This window comes from Ovis canadensis, chromosome 2 (genome assembly GCF_042477335.2).
Source record: "Ovis canadensis isolate MfBH-ARS-UI-01 breed Bighorn chromosome 2, ARS-UI_OviCan_v2, whole genome shotgun sequence".
In the NCBI taxonomy this organism is placed as follows: domain Eukaryota; kingdom Metazoa; phylum Chordata; class Mammalia; order Artiodactyla; family Bovidae; genus Ovis; species Ovis canadensis.
Window position 1 is genome coordinate 237,137,919 of NC_091246.1, and position 13,881 is coordinate 237,151,799.

At 43.7% G+C, this 13,881-nt stretch overlaps 1 protein-coding gene across 1 annotated transcript in view; it reads right to left on the bottom strand.

Annotated features, from left to right (window-relative positions):
* The window catches only part of DNER (delta/notch like EGF repeat containing), a 379,213-nt gene that overhangs the window by 226,845 nt on the left and 138,487 nt on the right, over positions 1-13,881 (bottom strand). Inside the window, exons 2-4 of the mRNA XM_069578468.1 lie at positions 10,364-10,666; positions 8,086-8,180; positions 5,300-5,466 (exon numbers count right to left, since the gene is read on the bottom strand). Coding sequence (XP_069434569.1) covers positions 5,300-5,466; positions 8,086-8,180; positions 10,364-10,666 — 565 coding nt within the window. The remainder of the gene's footprint in view (positions 1-5,299; positions 5,467-8,085; positions 8,181-10,363; positions 10,667-13,881) is intronic.

The window sequence follows — 13,881 nt, forward strand, 5'->3', positions numbered from 1 at the left end:
TCCAGAGTCTTCTCCAACACCACAGTTCAAAAGCATCAATTCTTCGGCGCTCAGCCTTCTTCACAGTCCAACTCTCACATCCATACATGACCACAGGAAAAACCATAGCCTTGACTAGACGGACCTTAGTCAGCAAAGTAATGTCTCTGCTTTTGAATATGCTATCTAGGTTGGTCATAACTTTTCTTCCAAGGAGTAAGCGTCTTTTAATTTCATGGCTGCAGTCACCATCTGCAGTGATTCTGGAGCCCCAAAAAATAAAGTCTGACACTGTTTCCACTGTTTCCCCATCTATTTCCCAGGAAGTGATGGGACCGGATGCCATGATCTTTGTTTTATGAATGTTGATCTTTAGGCCAACTTTTTCACTCTCCTCTTTCACTTTCATCAAGAGGCTTTTTACCTCCTCTTCACTTTCTACCATAAGGGTGGTGTCATCTGCATATCTGAGGTGATTGATATTTCTCCCGGCAATCTTGATTCCAGCTTGTGCTTCTTACAGTCCAGCGTTTCCAGCTCCTAAAAGGACAGCACTATTCCTTCCTTTGTAAAGTTCAAATGGATCGAAAATTATAAGGGCAGGGTTTTTTTGTAAATTATAAACAATATACTATTGGTCTAGATAAAACAGAAATGTATTTCCTTTTAAAATATAAATTAGAGATAAAAATATACTAAAAACTGTAAGAAAGAATGATACAAATGTGGTAAAAGTGATGAAAAAACAGTAGGTAATGAGCAGGAAAAGATAATGAGGAAAGTGAAAGAAAGCAAATACAAGCAGCTAGACCACTGCAAAGAAAAGGAAGAGTGGAGAGAGGATGAGCTAGAGGGAAAGAAAAATAAAATCAAAGAAGAAGAAAAATAAAATATCAGATTGAGGAAGCAACAAATACAGACCATAAAAGAAAAAAGCAAGAGGGGAAAAAGCAGTGTTTCTCTGAGCAAATAGGTCGATAAGAAGCATCAGTAAAGCACACATGCTCTGCTGGGTTTTCTGATCAGAAAGAGAAACAACTATGAGGATCTTCTGGAGTCATCTGTGTGTCTGTAGGAATTTGTAAGAGTTCACAGATATTTGAGATTTGGGAGTCCGTGTAGAGTAGAACTTCAGCTGGCTGTTTTTCTCCTGTGGAGCTCCAAGTGAGGAGAGTTTAAATGAGGTTTTCTTTCTTTCTTTCTTTTTGACCAAGCTGCACAGCTTGTGCAATTTTAGTTCCCAGACCAAGGATCAAACCGCAGGCCCATCACAGTGACAGCGTGGAGTCCTAATCACTGAACTACCAGGGAATTCTCTAACAGACAGATCTGGCCATCTGAGGAACAGAGAGGGTGGGAGAGTGGACGAGGTCCAGGTGGGGAAGGTAGCAGGTGACTGGAGCAGAGGTCCATTGAGTATACGTTACTTGCTCAGTTGTGTCTGACTCTTTGCAACCCATGGACTGTAGCCCGCCAGGTTCCTCTGTCCATGGGATTTTCCAGGCAAGAATACTGGAGTGGGTTGCTATTTCCTCCTCCAGAGGATATTCCCCACCCAGGAATCAAACTTGGGTCTCTTGCATCGACAAGAGGATTTTTTACCATCTGAGCCACCAGAAAAGCCCCCATTGAGTATAATTGGAGGAAAACATGCCTAAGGACAGGTGACAAGAGGAAATAAAAGCTTAGAGAAGGAGTCCAATGGGGCTTTCACCCTAAGGATATGGAGACCTCCAACAGCTCTCCAACCCAGAGAGCTGGTTTGGCTCCACCTCCTGAGACCATCCATCAAGGCAATGTCTGCAAGCAATAGCAAGTAATACAAAACTGAAGAAAGACCATACATCAGTCAGGCAAGCCACAACTGCATTTCATGGAAATGCACCTGGAACCATGAATCTTCCCTACTTGGGAATCCAGAGCACTGGGTGAATGGATCCTCACAGAGCTAAGAGCACCTCAGACACCTCGCAGGGAAAGGTGCGAAACAAGGTCAATTCAGTTCTTTAGCACAAGTGTGCTAGTCATGTCCGACTCTTTGCGACCCCATGGACCGTAATGCCAGACTCCTCTGTCCATGGGATTCTCCAGGCAAGAATACTGGAGTGGGTGGCCATTCCCATTCTCATTCCCGAAGCAAGTATCGAACCCAGGTCTCCTGCACTGCTGGCAAGTTTTATAGTCTGAGCCACCAGAGAAGCCCCTTTAACCCAAAAACATTGCCTGAAGCAAATAAAATATTTGGAAAAGACACATTTAGGGAAAACAGAAAGGATGATTAAGAAGAAGGTGGAAGAGCTGAAGTTGGGTGGACCGCACAGGAGCAAAGGGGCGGGTACACTGAGGCCCAGAGGGAAGAGCTACCCATTGTGTTACAATGTTAAGTCACCTCTTTCTTTCCAAGAAACAGTATAAATATTCATAAGGTCATGGTAATGGAGGAAAACTGGAAGAAATTGAAAGGAGTAGCACTGAAAAGGTCAGAGGTAAATACATTCTCATCATTGGAATGTGTAGAATATTAACGTGAGACTCTCAGTGACAAACTGTAGAAAAGAACATTTATGAGAAGCTGGTAATAGCAACCAAATTTGTCTCTCAAAGACAGAAAATGGGCTCCTCTGCTCTGTTGCAGAGAAATATTAAAACTCCTGGGAACCTCAGTTATGGACAGGAATCTACCGGGAGTGAGGGAAAGAAGGTGGTTCCGGAGACGGCCTCAGGCTTCTTTCTAAGAAACAGCAGTGACTGACAGCGCCACAGCTCCACAAGCAAGCTTTCCCCACCTGCACTGGCATCCCTGCATTCATCCATCGAACAAATGCCATTGTATCCTTCAATATCGTTTTTTGGTTCTTAGCTAAAATGTATTCATACCTACAGAGTCCAGTATTGCAAAAAAAAAGAAATTATTATAAGAAGCTGCTTTTTAAAAAATTAAACTCTCAAAAAGAAAGTTAAAAACACGTCAATGTAGGAAGCAGAAGGCTTCCACAATGATTACAAAAGCTAAATCTTGTTTCTTTAAGGCAAAAAGAATTTGTAAAAGAAGTAGCTGGCACTGTGGAGGTGTCCCCAAACTCTCACTGACGAAGCAGACGCTTTCTCTCAGAAGGAGCTCATGAAACACGACGCTACCTTTAAAAAGAGTAACACTAAAAGCCACATAAAATAGGAAGCTCTAGAGAGGAAATCTAAAAAGATAACAGATCACAAATTTTCACAATGGAAAATAATGATTTGGAGAAATAAAGGATCAAAATCATGGTCTCCTCATCATAACCTATATAAGTTTTGAGAAAGAATTCCTTACCTGAGTTATTAATACGTTAAATTAATTTTTTGGAAATTACTCCTCCAAGGAACAATTCAACCAAAGGCATGTTTTTCTTTGAAATTTTCTGCTAGCAAAAGGAACACAAGTTATGTTGGAGTTCATAAAATTCCTTGTATCTCAAAAGAATAAGTTAATATTAACATTGGAAAATCTTTCTCTATTAATATTTATCCCTACTCCCATTGTCAGTCTAAATCACAGTTATGTTACAACCCAAAGTAATATAAAATGTAAGATAACATTTCAAGTATATATATTTTGGCAAAATTAATGACATTTTAAAGAGTAGTAACAGCTCATACATTTTCTTGAAAGAGCTTCAAGTCATAGAACAGGCTAATCTACTAAAAAGAAAACCTTACAAGCTTAATATAAAATTAAATTGAAACTATATATCAAAATATACAAACCATTTCCTCTTAAATAAATTGTTACAACAGACATGGATGCAAATAATAGTTACTTGTATCAGGGAGTAAAACTGAGATTTGACTGTTGACAACACATTACATACTTTCTAATAATCTATCTTAATAGCTATCCATCTTAATAGCCAAAAATGGATCCAAAGGTGATTACTGTCCCTCTTTCACCAGCATGTCCACATCCCAAGCTGATTTCTTTTTTACCTTCTCTCCATCCAATAAAATCTCTGCCCTTAACTCCAGTTAGATTTCTAAAGATTAGGAAATGACCTTATCATCAGAGAAGGACACAATATAAAATAACACTATAAATTATATGATTTGAGCATTTTATTTTCCCAGTTTATCTTCATTATATTTGCATCAGACACATCTCTTTGAGAATACATCTTAATGCTTCTATTTAGTTTAGCAAAATATTTAGTGTACCTCAGGAAACAATGGTGAAATTAACCAAAAGCATCCCTAACATTTGTAATTTATACTTTTACGTCCATTTTCATTAAACCTTTTCAATACCCCTGCGAGACAGGTGCTGCCTCTGCCCTCTGGCTCCCCGGTCCTCAAGCTGAAGACTGTTAGAGAACACGACTGAACAAGACAGGGTACCGAGAGCAAGATGCAGCAACCGCGTGGGCGCACTGGACCAGGATGGGCAGAGTCTAAACTTGAGCTTGTGTCTTTGAGCGGCAGCTGTAGGATGCCACATGTCTGGCTAAAGTCAGGATGCTGTTGACATGCTAAGAGGCTGGACTTCAAGTCCCATCCCTAGGATGAAGATAATCGGCAGGACAGAGTTCGAAGGATAAGCCAGGGAAAGTCTTGTGGGAACTGCCCAAGTGTAGCCCTTGAGGGGGCAGGAGGTAAGAGGGGCAGAGGAGGTCAGGAAGAATCACACTTTCTGAAGGCCATTTCTCCTCCAGGACAGAGGAATCTAAAAATCGGCTAGTTGGACAAGTGGCAGTTTAGAGAAGGTTAAATGACAGGTTTAACCATGTTCAAGAAAATGTAAAAACTCAGAAGTGACCCATGGAGGAAGGTGGTGTGGGCAAGAGGGACCCCCAAAGAAACTTGGGATTCCCCCGAGTTATCCTGAGTCAGAGGCTCAGGTGCGATCAAGCGCTTGCTCAGGTGCTGAGCCCCTGGCTCTGGGTCAGGCCAATAGCAAGTGACAACCAAGCTTCCCCTGAGACACTGACATTCACTGCCTCCAGCTGCCCACAGTTCCAGGAGAAAGAAGACTGAAGACTCAAAAACAAAGCCGAGACTCAGAGCATTGGATGCCAATGACCACACACCAAGGATACTCGGCTCGGTGTTGGGATACAATCTCCGGATTCCAGAGCCCACAGTTTCCCCACTTTGAGCCACACTGGAAATTACATCTCAGAAGCCAATTTTGATTATATGTGAAACCTCACCTAGAATGGAGGAAATTTTGCTGAGGGCTGGAATTCAGATTATCTGGGCAAAATTCCCTACATACTGTCTCTAACACAACAAACTGAGGTCAGGTTGAATCCCACGCAGTTTTAGATACAAGATTTCCACAACTCACCAATGAAGTGATTCTGCCCCAGGGCAAGCATCTCCTCCAAGAGAACAAGGCCCCCAGGAGCCTGGAGGAGGGTTACGCTCCGACCATCGATGAGGGAGCACTGCTGAAATCCCGTCGCCGTGACCTTCCACAGCAAAATCAGCGAGGCAGTGGTGTCTTGCCGAATTCTGAAAATGAGAACGACGTCAATGGAAACTCCCTTTCAGAAAAATTCATCTTAGAATCAAGCCATCAGGTTAACACTAAAAATGAAGATGATGTATACACCCATAAAAGTATCAAGAAATGGATGACATGATCTTCTAAACAGGCACCCGCTTTATGTGGACTCATGATGATCAATTCCCATGCTGTTAAAAACACCCATCTCCCACTTGATCAAAAATATACCACAAAACCACTAATAGGTAACTCTAGGTCATAATTTTCATCAATAATAAAAGGGTCTGTTGAATTTAGAGACAACTTATTCCATGCGTGTGTGTTAGTCACTCACTCATGTCCAACTCTTCGTGACCCCACGGACTACTTCCCACCAGGCTGCTCTGTCCATGGAATTCTCCAGGCAAGACTATTGGAGTTGGTAGCCATTCTCTTCTCCAGGGAATCTTCCCGACCCAGGGATTGAACCCTGCATTGCAGGCGGATTCTTTACCATGTGGGCCACCAGGGAAGCCCAACTTCTTCCATATCCACACGATAAAGAGTTCTGCTAGAATGTATTACACCTGTGTAACACATCCCAAATCACCTGAGTTTGCTGCTAAAATAAGTGAAAGTGTGTCAGCTCCCATGCTTCAGGTCTCCCCTGGTTTTTCCTTGTTTTCAAGATAAAATCCAAAGAATAAGATGCCCTAGCAGACGAACCCACCCAGCCTCCATGCCTCTCAGTCTCGGATTGTGCAGCTCCACCCTTGCCATCCACGCAGTGGCCACAAGGAGCTACTGTGTCTTCCCCCAGGACATCCTATCCCGGCTCCCAGCCATTGCTTCCCCCTCCCACTGGGAACCTGTCACTCTTCAAGGCCTACCCCACTAGCACCCCTCCTCCAGAACCTTCGCCTCTCTTCCCAGCACTGGTAGCTGCCACTCCTCCCTCTGTGCCGCTGGGGAAGGGGTTCACAGTGCACAGATCTGATCCCTCCCCACCCAAGGCAGAGCTCTTGGCTTGCAGCAAGGGTCTCAATAAAGGGTCGTGAAACGATCAGATTCACCAATAAAGGAAAGCGTAAGGGGCTAGCAACCCTCCCACGTGAACCCAGCACCCAGAGATTGTTCTGCACTTCCATCTTACTCAACCTGCTGCTGCTGCTCCTGGGTCACTGCTGTTTCTGTCTAACACTGCAGCCTAAGGGTCTTGGGAATTTCAGAGTTGCTGTGGGGGCAGTGGGGAGTGGAGAGGAAGGCAGCATTTAAAAGCATAGACCAGAAGTTTCCCGAAAGGCTTATGCAAGTAAAGCAACATGACCCAGACAAGAAAGAACTGGGGCATGGTTTCATAAACATAAAGGAAACCAATGATTTCCCTGAAACCAGCTCTGGCTGGTGGGGTTTCCGTGTCCTCAGTAGGAGCAACAGAACACTTAGGACAGGGGTCCCCCTACTGGTAGAACTCGGAGCTGCTCCCAGGCCTCACCCTCCTCCCTGCCAGACGTCTTCCCTGTGTCCATCCTGGCTCTTTCCCACCAGGTGACTTCAAGGTGGGGGCAGGGGATACAGAGGTAATGGAACAAAGCCCCTCGTCCAAACATTTTTAGAGACTCCTTTGTTTAGAAGACAAGGTATACAAAAATGACCCTGCGTGGTCCAAGTGAAGAGTGCCCACTGTCCTCTTTCAATGGAGTCACTGCAGTATCCTGGTTAAGCTGGGCCAGGTCCTCCCCCTCCCAAAGTCCTACCCTCTCTTCTGAAGTCCCTGAAGACTAGACAGCAAGTGCCCATTTGGGTACATGACAGGTAGCTTCCCTGGGAGCTCAGCTGGTAAAGAATCTCCCTGCAATGTGGGAGACCTGGGTTTGATCCCTGGGTTGGAAAGATCCCCTAGAGAAGGGCATGGCAACCCACTTCAGTGTTCTTGCCTGGAGAATCCCCGTGGACAGAGGAGCCTGGTAGGCTACAGTCCATGGGGCCTCAAAGAGACAGACATGACTGAGTGACTAAGCATAGCACAGCACAGGGTGGGGAGTTGTCAGACAGGTCAGGGGTGCTCCATGCAGCCTCCACCCCCACTCTCCAGCCTCCACCCCCACTCCCCAGCAATGCACAGCACCTCTGTCCCCACAGGTATTGTCAACACCACTTCCCTTTGCCTCCTCCCCACCCCCTGCAGTGACATCGAGCAGTATGTAATTTGAAGGAGCATAAATTTAAAACACAACAAAACACACATCTCACCTGCTTGTTTTTAAAGAGATAATTGCAATGCTTGATGTTAAACGTGGGGTAAATCATGCATACGAATTTAACCTATGGTCCATTAAAATCTGAAGAAGCCAAAGAATCTGGGAAGCAAAAGTCATTGAAGAAGTGAAGGATCTGGCTCTAGACCTTAGCTAAGGCTCCTGGGTTTCTTATCTCCCACCTAACTCATCCCACCCAGCATCCCTGGAGTCTCCTCTGAAATCGCCTCTGAAATCTAGTTCCCAAGGGACACAGGCCTCGTCTATACATGGAATTCCATCCCTGGTTCCCACTGGGCTGACCCATTACAGGCCAGTTTTGTGAACAGACGCCACCCAGCAGCCAGAGTACCGATGGTAACCACGTTTCACTAGGAGCTTTCTTACTTGACCGAGGTGTTCTGTGGGACTTCAAAGGATACCAGACGGCCCCCTGCAGAGCTGTTGGCACTGGCATTCCCACAGGCAATGTCTGGAACCACCTGGAGGGGAAAAAAAAAACACCACAAAAAAGACAGGTTATTAGGGTTAATCTTGGGGCAAGATCATATTAGAGAGCAAAACCCCAAGGGCCGCCTCCACTCCATTCCCTGGATGATGCTGGGGATCGTGACTCAAGAAGCCAAGTGAAATCTTACAAACGCTAACCACAGTGAAAGCTTTGCCATCTGAGTTTGTGAAACACAAAAGCTTTGCTGCGAGCAGTCTGCAAATTACCAGGATGACTACACGGCTAATAGGATGTTGCAGGGAAGGGCGGGATATCGGCCCCCTTCTCTCTTTCATCCTGCGCGCAGTCACGGGCCTCTGCTCTCTGCTCAGTCCGGGGGGTAATGAAGGACTAAATGCTTAGAGAACAACGAGACGGCCTTAGAGGAGTAGCTTCCACATCGTGGGTAGAAATCCAAAAGACTAGAAAAGCAAGCCTTCCAGAGAGCCATAGATAGAACGTGTCTGGTCCAAATGACCCTGCTCACTTCACAGGTGGATGTGGGAGCACATGCTGAGGCCAGGTAGCTGGGAGCTGCCCTTTTCTGTCCCCTGTGGACCAGACCTTCATTTTTAAGTGACGTGTTCCGGAAAGCATTATACTGATGTGCATTAGGAAAAGGAGCTCGAGGGGGGAATTGTGCTCATCAGGAAGCATATTGCTAATACTTGAGCTGTATCCAGTGACGGGCTTCTGACCCGTTCATTCGTTTATTCCTCATGCTATGACCTGTGCTCATCCCCTGAGAGTTGGCATAAAAGGATATTAAAAGCATTTGTCATCACTGAATTAACAGAGGGCAATAAAGAAATATGCTCAGCACTTTCACCCCATTCCCAGCATGCACAACTTATTGTCCAGAAATATATTCACGTGTTCCTCTGGCACTTGTAACTTGCTTATTGAATGGCCTAAGAGATAACGGCATGATAGGAAGGTGAGGCATTTCTTTTTCACATTTACCAACCGCAGGAGAGCATGGTTGGCTGGGGAGATTTTAACTGTTGGCTGGGGAGAAATTTTCTTTAAGGGACAGTTCCTTGATAAACATAGGACCAAACCTAGTTCAAATTCAAGAAGTGTGTCATTCAGCAAAGAGGTATTAAAGTCCTAACTTCAAAGCCTTGATTGTAAGTTTGAAATCAGAACAAGTTCTCAGTTTTTTAGGCAGCATAAAAACACTGCCTTTCAACCTCAATGGGCCTTCACAGATTGTGTGGCAATGAAAAAAAGTGGGTTAATTGGTTAGAATTACCTAGGATCACAAAACAAGAAATGCTGCCTTACTCTTTTATAACCATAATCAGAATTTCTGGACATATTCTTTGGCTCTAAAAATGCTATACAAAGATCTATGTGGGCATTTTTTTTTTCAGGTAAGCTAAAAGCCTGTCATAACATACAACCACAGGTCTATACTGATAAGGAATACTATATGGAATGGAATTGCACTTTATCAATGTTAACTCAAACCCACGATTTCCATTTGTCCAACTTCAATTCTTCTAGCTAGCAAACTTATATTTTATGTTAACTTTTAAAGGTCTGCTGGAAAATCCTCAGCGTGAGACTTCTGATGGGCTTGAAGGTACAATAAGCCAAACCCAGACCAGACAAGACTCAATGAACAGAATCTGCTGTTGCCAAAATGAATCAAACTTGGAAATTTCACTCTTAAATGTACTGCCAAAATATTTTAAAAGTCAATAATATGTTTTTTTTTCTAAATCCCACTGAACTGCTGCAAGTAACCAACAACAGAATCTAAACAATAACAAACTAAAACTGAAGCATAAAATTCCATGGAGGAAAATTAGGTCAGTAATTGAGAGTCTATAATATGTTCATTGATAATACTCTTCATTGAGCTGCCTGTCCCAAACCTAAGATTATCTTACATAAAGGTATGTGGATATCGTTTCAGAAAATAATTTCATTCATTTTCTTCCTTGTTTTTTCTTCTTATGCTCATAAAACAATCATAATTGGCATGTCGTATTTACATAACCAAGAGAGATTTCCTACACGGAAAGGCAGACAGGAAAAAAGTATGGCATCTTTTGTTCAATGTGTAACTTCAAGGCTTTCGATTCTTATTGCTAATATTAGAACCACTGGAATGATTTTAACCATACTGGTTTCTTACATAAAAACATGTTCACTTAATGTTCTCACCTCCACTTGATCCCATTTCATTTCTACAACTTTCTGGCCCGTTTTCGGCTGCCACGTCGGCAGGGTGATGGTTGCCTGAGAGCGTGGGAGCATTATCTCGGGCTCCTGGGTGGCAGGGACAGGCTGAAGCTGCCTGGGTGCTGTGGACTCGGTCCAGCCAGAGGCGGGGATGCTGGAAAGTGCCTGTTCACAGTTTGGACCTTCGTAGCCTTCATTGCAAATGCAGAGGTAGCCATCGCCGCTGCCGCTGCTGCTGCAGTTGCCATGGTGACAGGGGTGGCTGGCGCAAGGATCCGCAACAAGCTGAAACGAGACCATAAATGGGTCAATTATTCCCTCATAAGGAATGTGGTGCCTTTGCTGGGAAATGAGTTCCGTGACTCAGAGCTGCTGGTCTAAAAGAAATGTTATTCCTGTGGAATATACATTTTAAACTATTCGTGCTGTTGAGGGGTGGGGGGCATCTCCCAAGGTCATCACAACACTAACCCTTCCGCAGATAACAGATGTCTAACAAAGAACTATGTAGTTAGTGAAAAAGAGCCTCCCCTAATCCAAGGCCCTAAATCAAGCTGATTTCAGGAACACTTATTTAGAGAAGTTTTCTAAGGCGAAAATAGTTAAACCAGAGACTCGTTAGGAATATACAAACTTCGATCTTTTTAGCTGCGGGTCAACGGATACAGGAATCTAAATTGAAATCTCTTCTTTCACATCCTGAACCATTGTAAGGTCTCCTTATGAGAAATGACTGCCCAGTTTATCGCCTCTACAGATGCACTTACCTATGTCTTCCAATTTCCTACCTGATGAACAATTCTTTTTTAAGGTGATATTTAATTAAAGGCTTCCAAACTGATCAGCTGGCATGACAACTGCAGGTTAGAAGGAAGCATGGTGGTGATTTCTGTTAAGCAGAGTTTGATGAAAGTTTCTAACCTCATTATTTGAAAGGGTGATTACAGAGATATGTGACCCGGCTGCAAATGGAAGATAAAAATTTAACTACATATCTTTAAATTATGCTCCTGTTCTAAGAAAAGTGTTTATGCCTGAGTTCCTTGCTGACCTTTGAGTTGGCTTTGTTATCACTTACAGATGTTATAAAAACAATATGAAATGAAACACCATGACAGGGCTTCTCTCCAGACAGCCCAAGGGTTGAGGCATGTTCACCGAGCTAATTCCATTATTATTTGCTTCTACGATAACAGAAAATTAGACTCCTATCTGATGTACCCCTGGCTTCCCAGGGCTGATAATAGAACAGAACTGAGTGAATAAGAGACTGCAGAAAAACAGGACCTTCGACTTCTCCTGCTGAAATGAGTTCATGCTTTAACACACATGGATAGAATTCTGCCTGGAAAAACAGCTACTCGCTCTGCTAATTACCCTCGTCACACAATTTCCAGCAAACTCCTTTAGGACGATTAAGGGATTTTGGACTGAATAAAACAGCTCCCAAAATACCACACTGTTAATTCTGTGCTCTCACTTGGAAAAAGCTTCACAAAATCTCAGATACAAGTAGACAGGTGGGTATCTGAAGAAAATATTTAAAGTGTAAATATTTTAACATATTTACAGTTTTTATCAACTCAGAGTAAAATCCAGACTCCTTCCAGGGAAGACAAAGCCCTCCCTAATCTGGTCCCTCCCCACTCCTGATGCCGTCTCTTCCCCCACACTATCCTCCTCCTTTACACTCAACCCCTCCACCTTCTTTCTGTCCTTGGATTATGTCAAGGTCATCCCCACCCCAGGGTCTTTGCACCTGCTGGGCCCGCACCTGAAATGCTTTCTCTCAGACTTTTCATGCTTTTTTGCTTCATTTTGCAGAGTCGGATACGACTTAGCGACTGAACAACGGCAACTACCCTCTTCCACAAAGTTCTCTGCTCAACCGTTACCTCTTCCAAGAAGCCTTCCCTCACTGGAAAATCTAAAGTAATCCCTTTTTTTCTCCCACAGTGCCTGGATTTTTCTGCCGTGTTCACAGCTCTGTTCCCAGCATGTTGACAAAAACAGAAAATGTGGTGGGGTTTCCTTTTAAAAAGCATTGAAAAGATAAAAGCAGACAGATGACTTGGTTTCTGAAAAGCAATGGGTGATGAGGGACAGACTGAATTGCTCCTTTAGTCCTGATATGTGCCTGTGCTTTGGATTTATTTTTAGGAAGGCTTCCTGGAGTGGTATCATCTCAAGAAGGAGGAGGAATTTAATTCTCTGGGATAAAGGAGGCATGTAAACCAGGTTTCTGACACCAACTCTTAAAGCAAGGTCAGAGGTTGACCTCATCACAAATTAAGACTTTTAACACATGCCTAAAAACACAGACATATGTTTAAATCATTTTAAAAATTGTAGAGATCACTACAAAGAAATAGGTTCTGGAAGTGGAAACCTCCATGGTGCAACTTAGGGAATGACATCACTAAGACAAAGACCACCTGTCTGATGGTCAGAGCAGCCCCAGGGCTTCTGTCCCATCGTCACAGCCCACTGCTGGAGACCACCAGTCCTCAGAGACTGTCTAGGTGGGTCACTGCATACAGCCATCCCATCGTGGGCAGTGTGAGCGTGGGTGCTGGTGGGGAGAGCTGGGTGGGAAGGGCAGGCTCCCAAGTTCACCAGGCCCAGGAGGCAGCTCCACCAGGTGAGGGAATAAAGAGCTGAAAGAAAAACATGCTGAGGATGAACAATACCATCTAAGTGCTGCTGTCTGGGCCTCATAGATGAGAGGAAAGCAAGAATAGCATATAAGATTCAGTAAGGATTGACTTATGTAGAAGGTCTGAATATTCCTTGGAAGGACTGATGCTGAAGCTGAAGCTCCAATACTTTGGCCACTCGATGCGAAGCGCTGACTCACTGGAAAAGATCCTGATGCTGGGAAAGACTGAAGGCAGGAGAAGAAGGGAGCGACAGAGGATGAGATGATTGGATGGCATCACCAACTCGATGGACATGAGTTTAATCAAACTCTGGGAGACAGTGAAAGACAAGGAAGCCTGGCATGCTGCAGTCCTTGGGGTCACAAAGAGTGGGACCCAACCTAGTGATTCTACAACAACAATGTAGAAGGCCAGGAGAAATGCTCTTAGTAAAGAAAAGAGGACAGAAGCTAAAAATTAAACTATTAATTGTATAGATTTCTAAAGAGACTCAAAACAGTGAATCCTATGATGGTGCACACACGTACACATATGCGCTGAAGACAAAGCAGAGTGTTAATTGCCCTGGGAGGTCACTGACCCCTTCTTTAAAATAATTGTGTCATATTTATGCTACTTCTTGGGCTTTCTGCTAGTGGCTTCAATAACAATGTCAACTACCTGCTCTTCTATCCTCTAACACTTCAGACTAGTTTCACTTTAAAAAGTCAGTTGCCTAACAACAAATATAAGATAAAGTGCAATCATGAACCTTTAAGCAAAATCTTGGCATCATAAATATTTATTGTAAGTCCTGTTTTTCTGTACACAGCCTATTCAGTGTTTGGTTGTTTTTTTTTT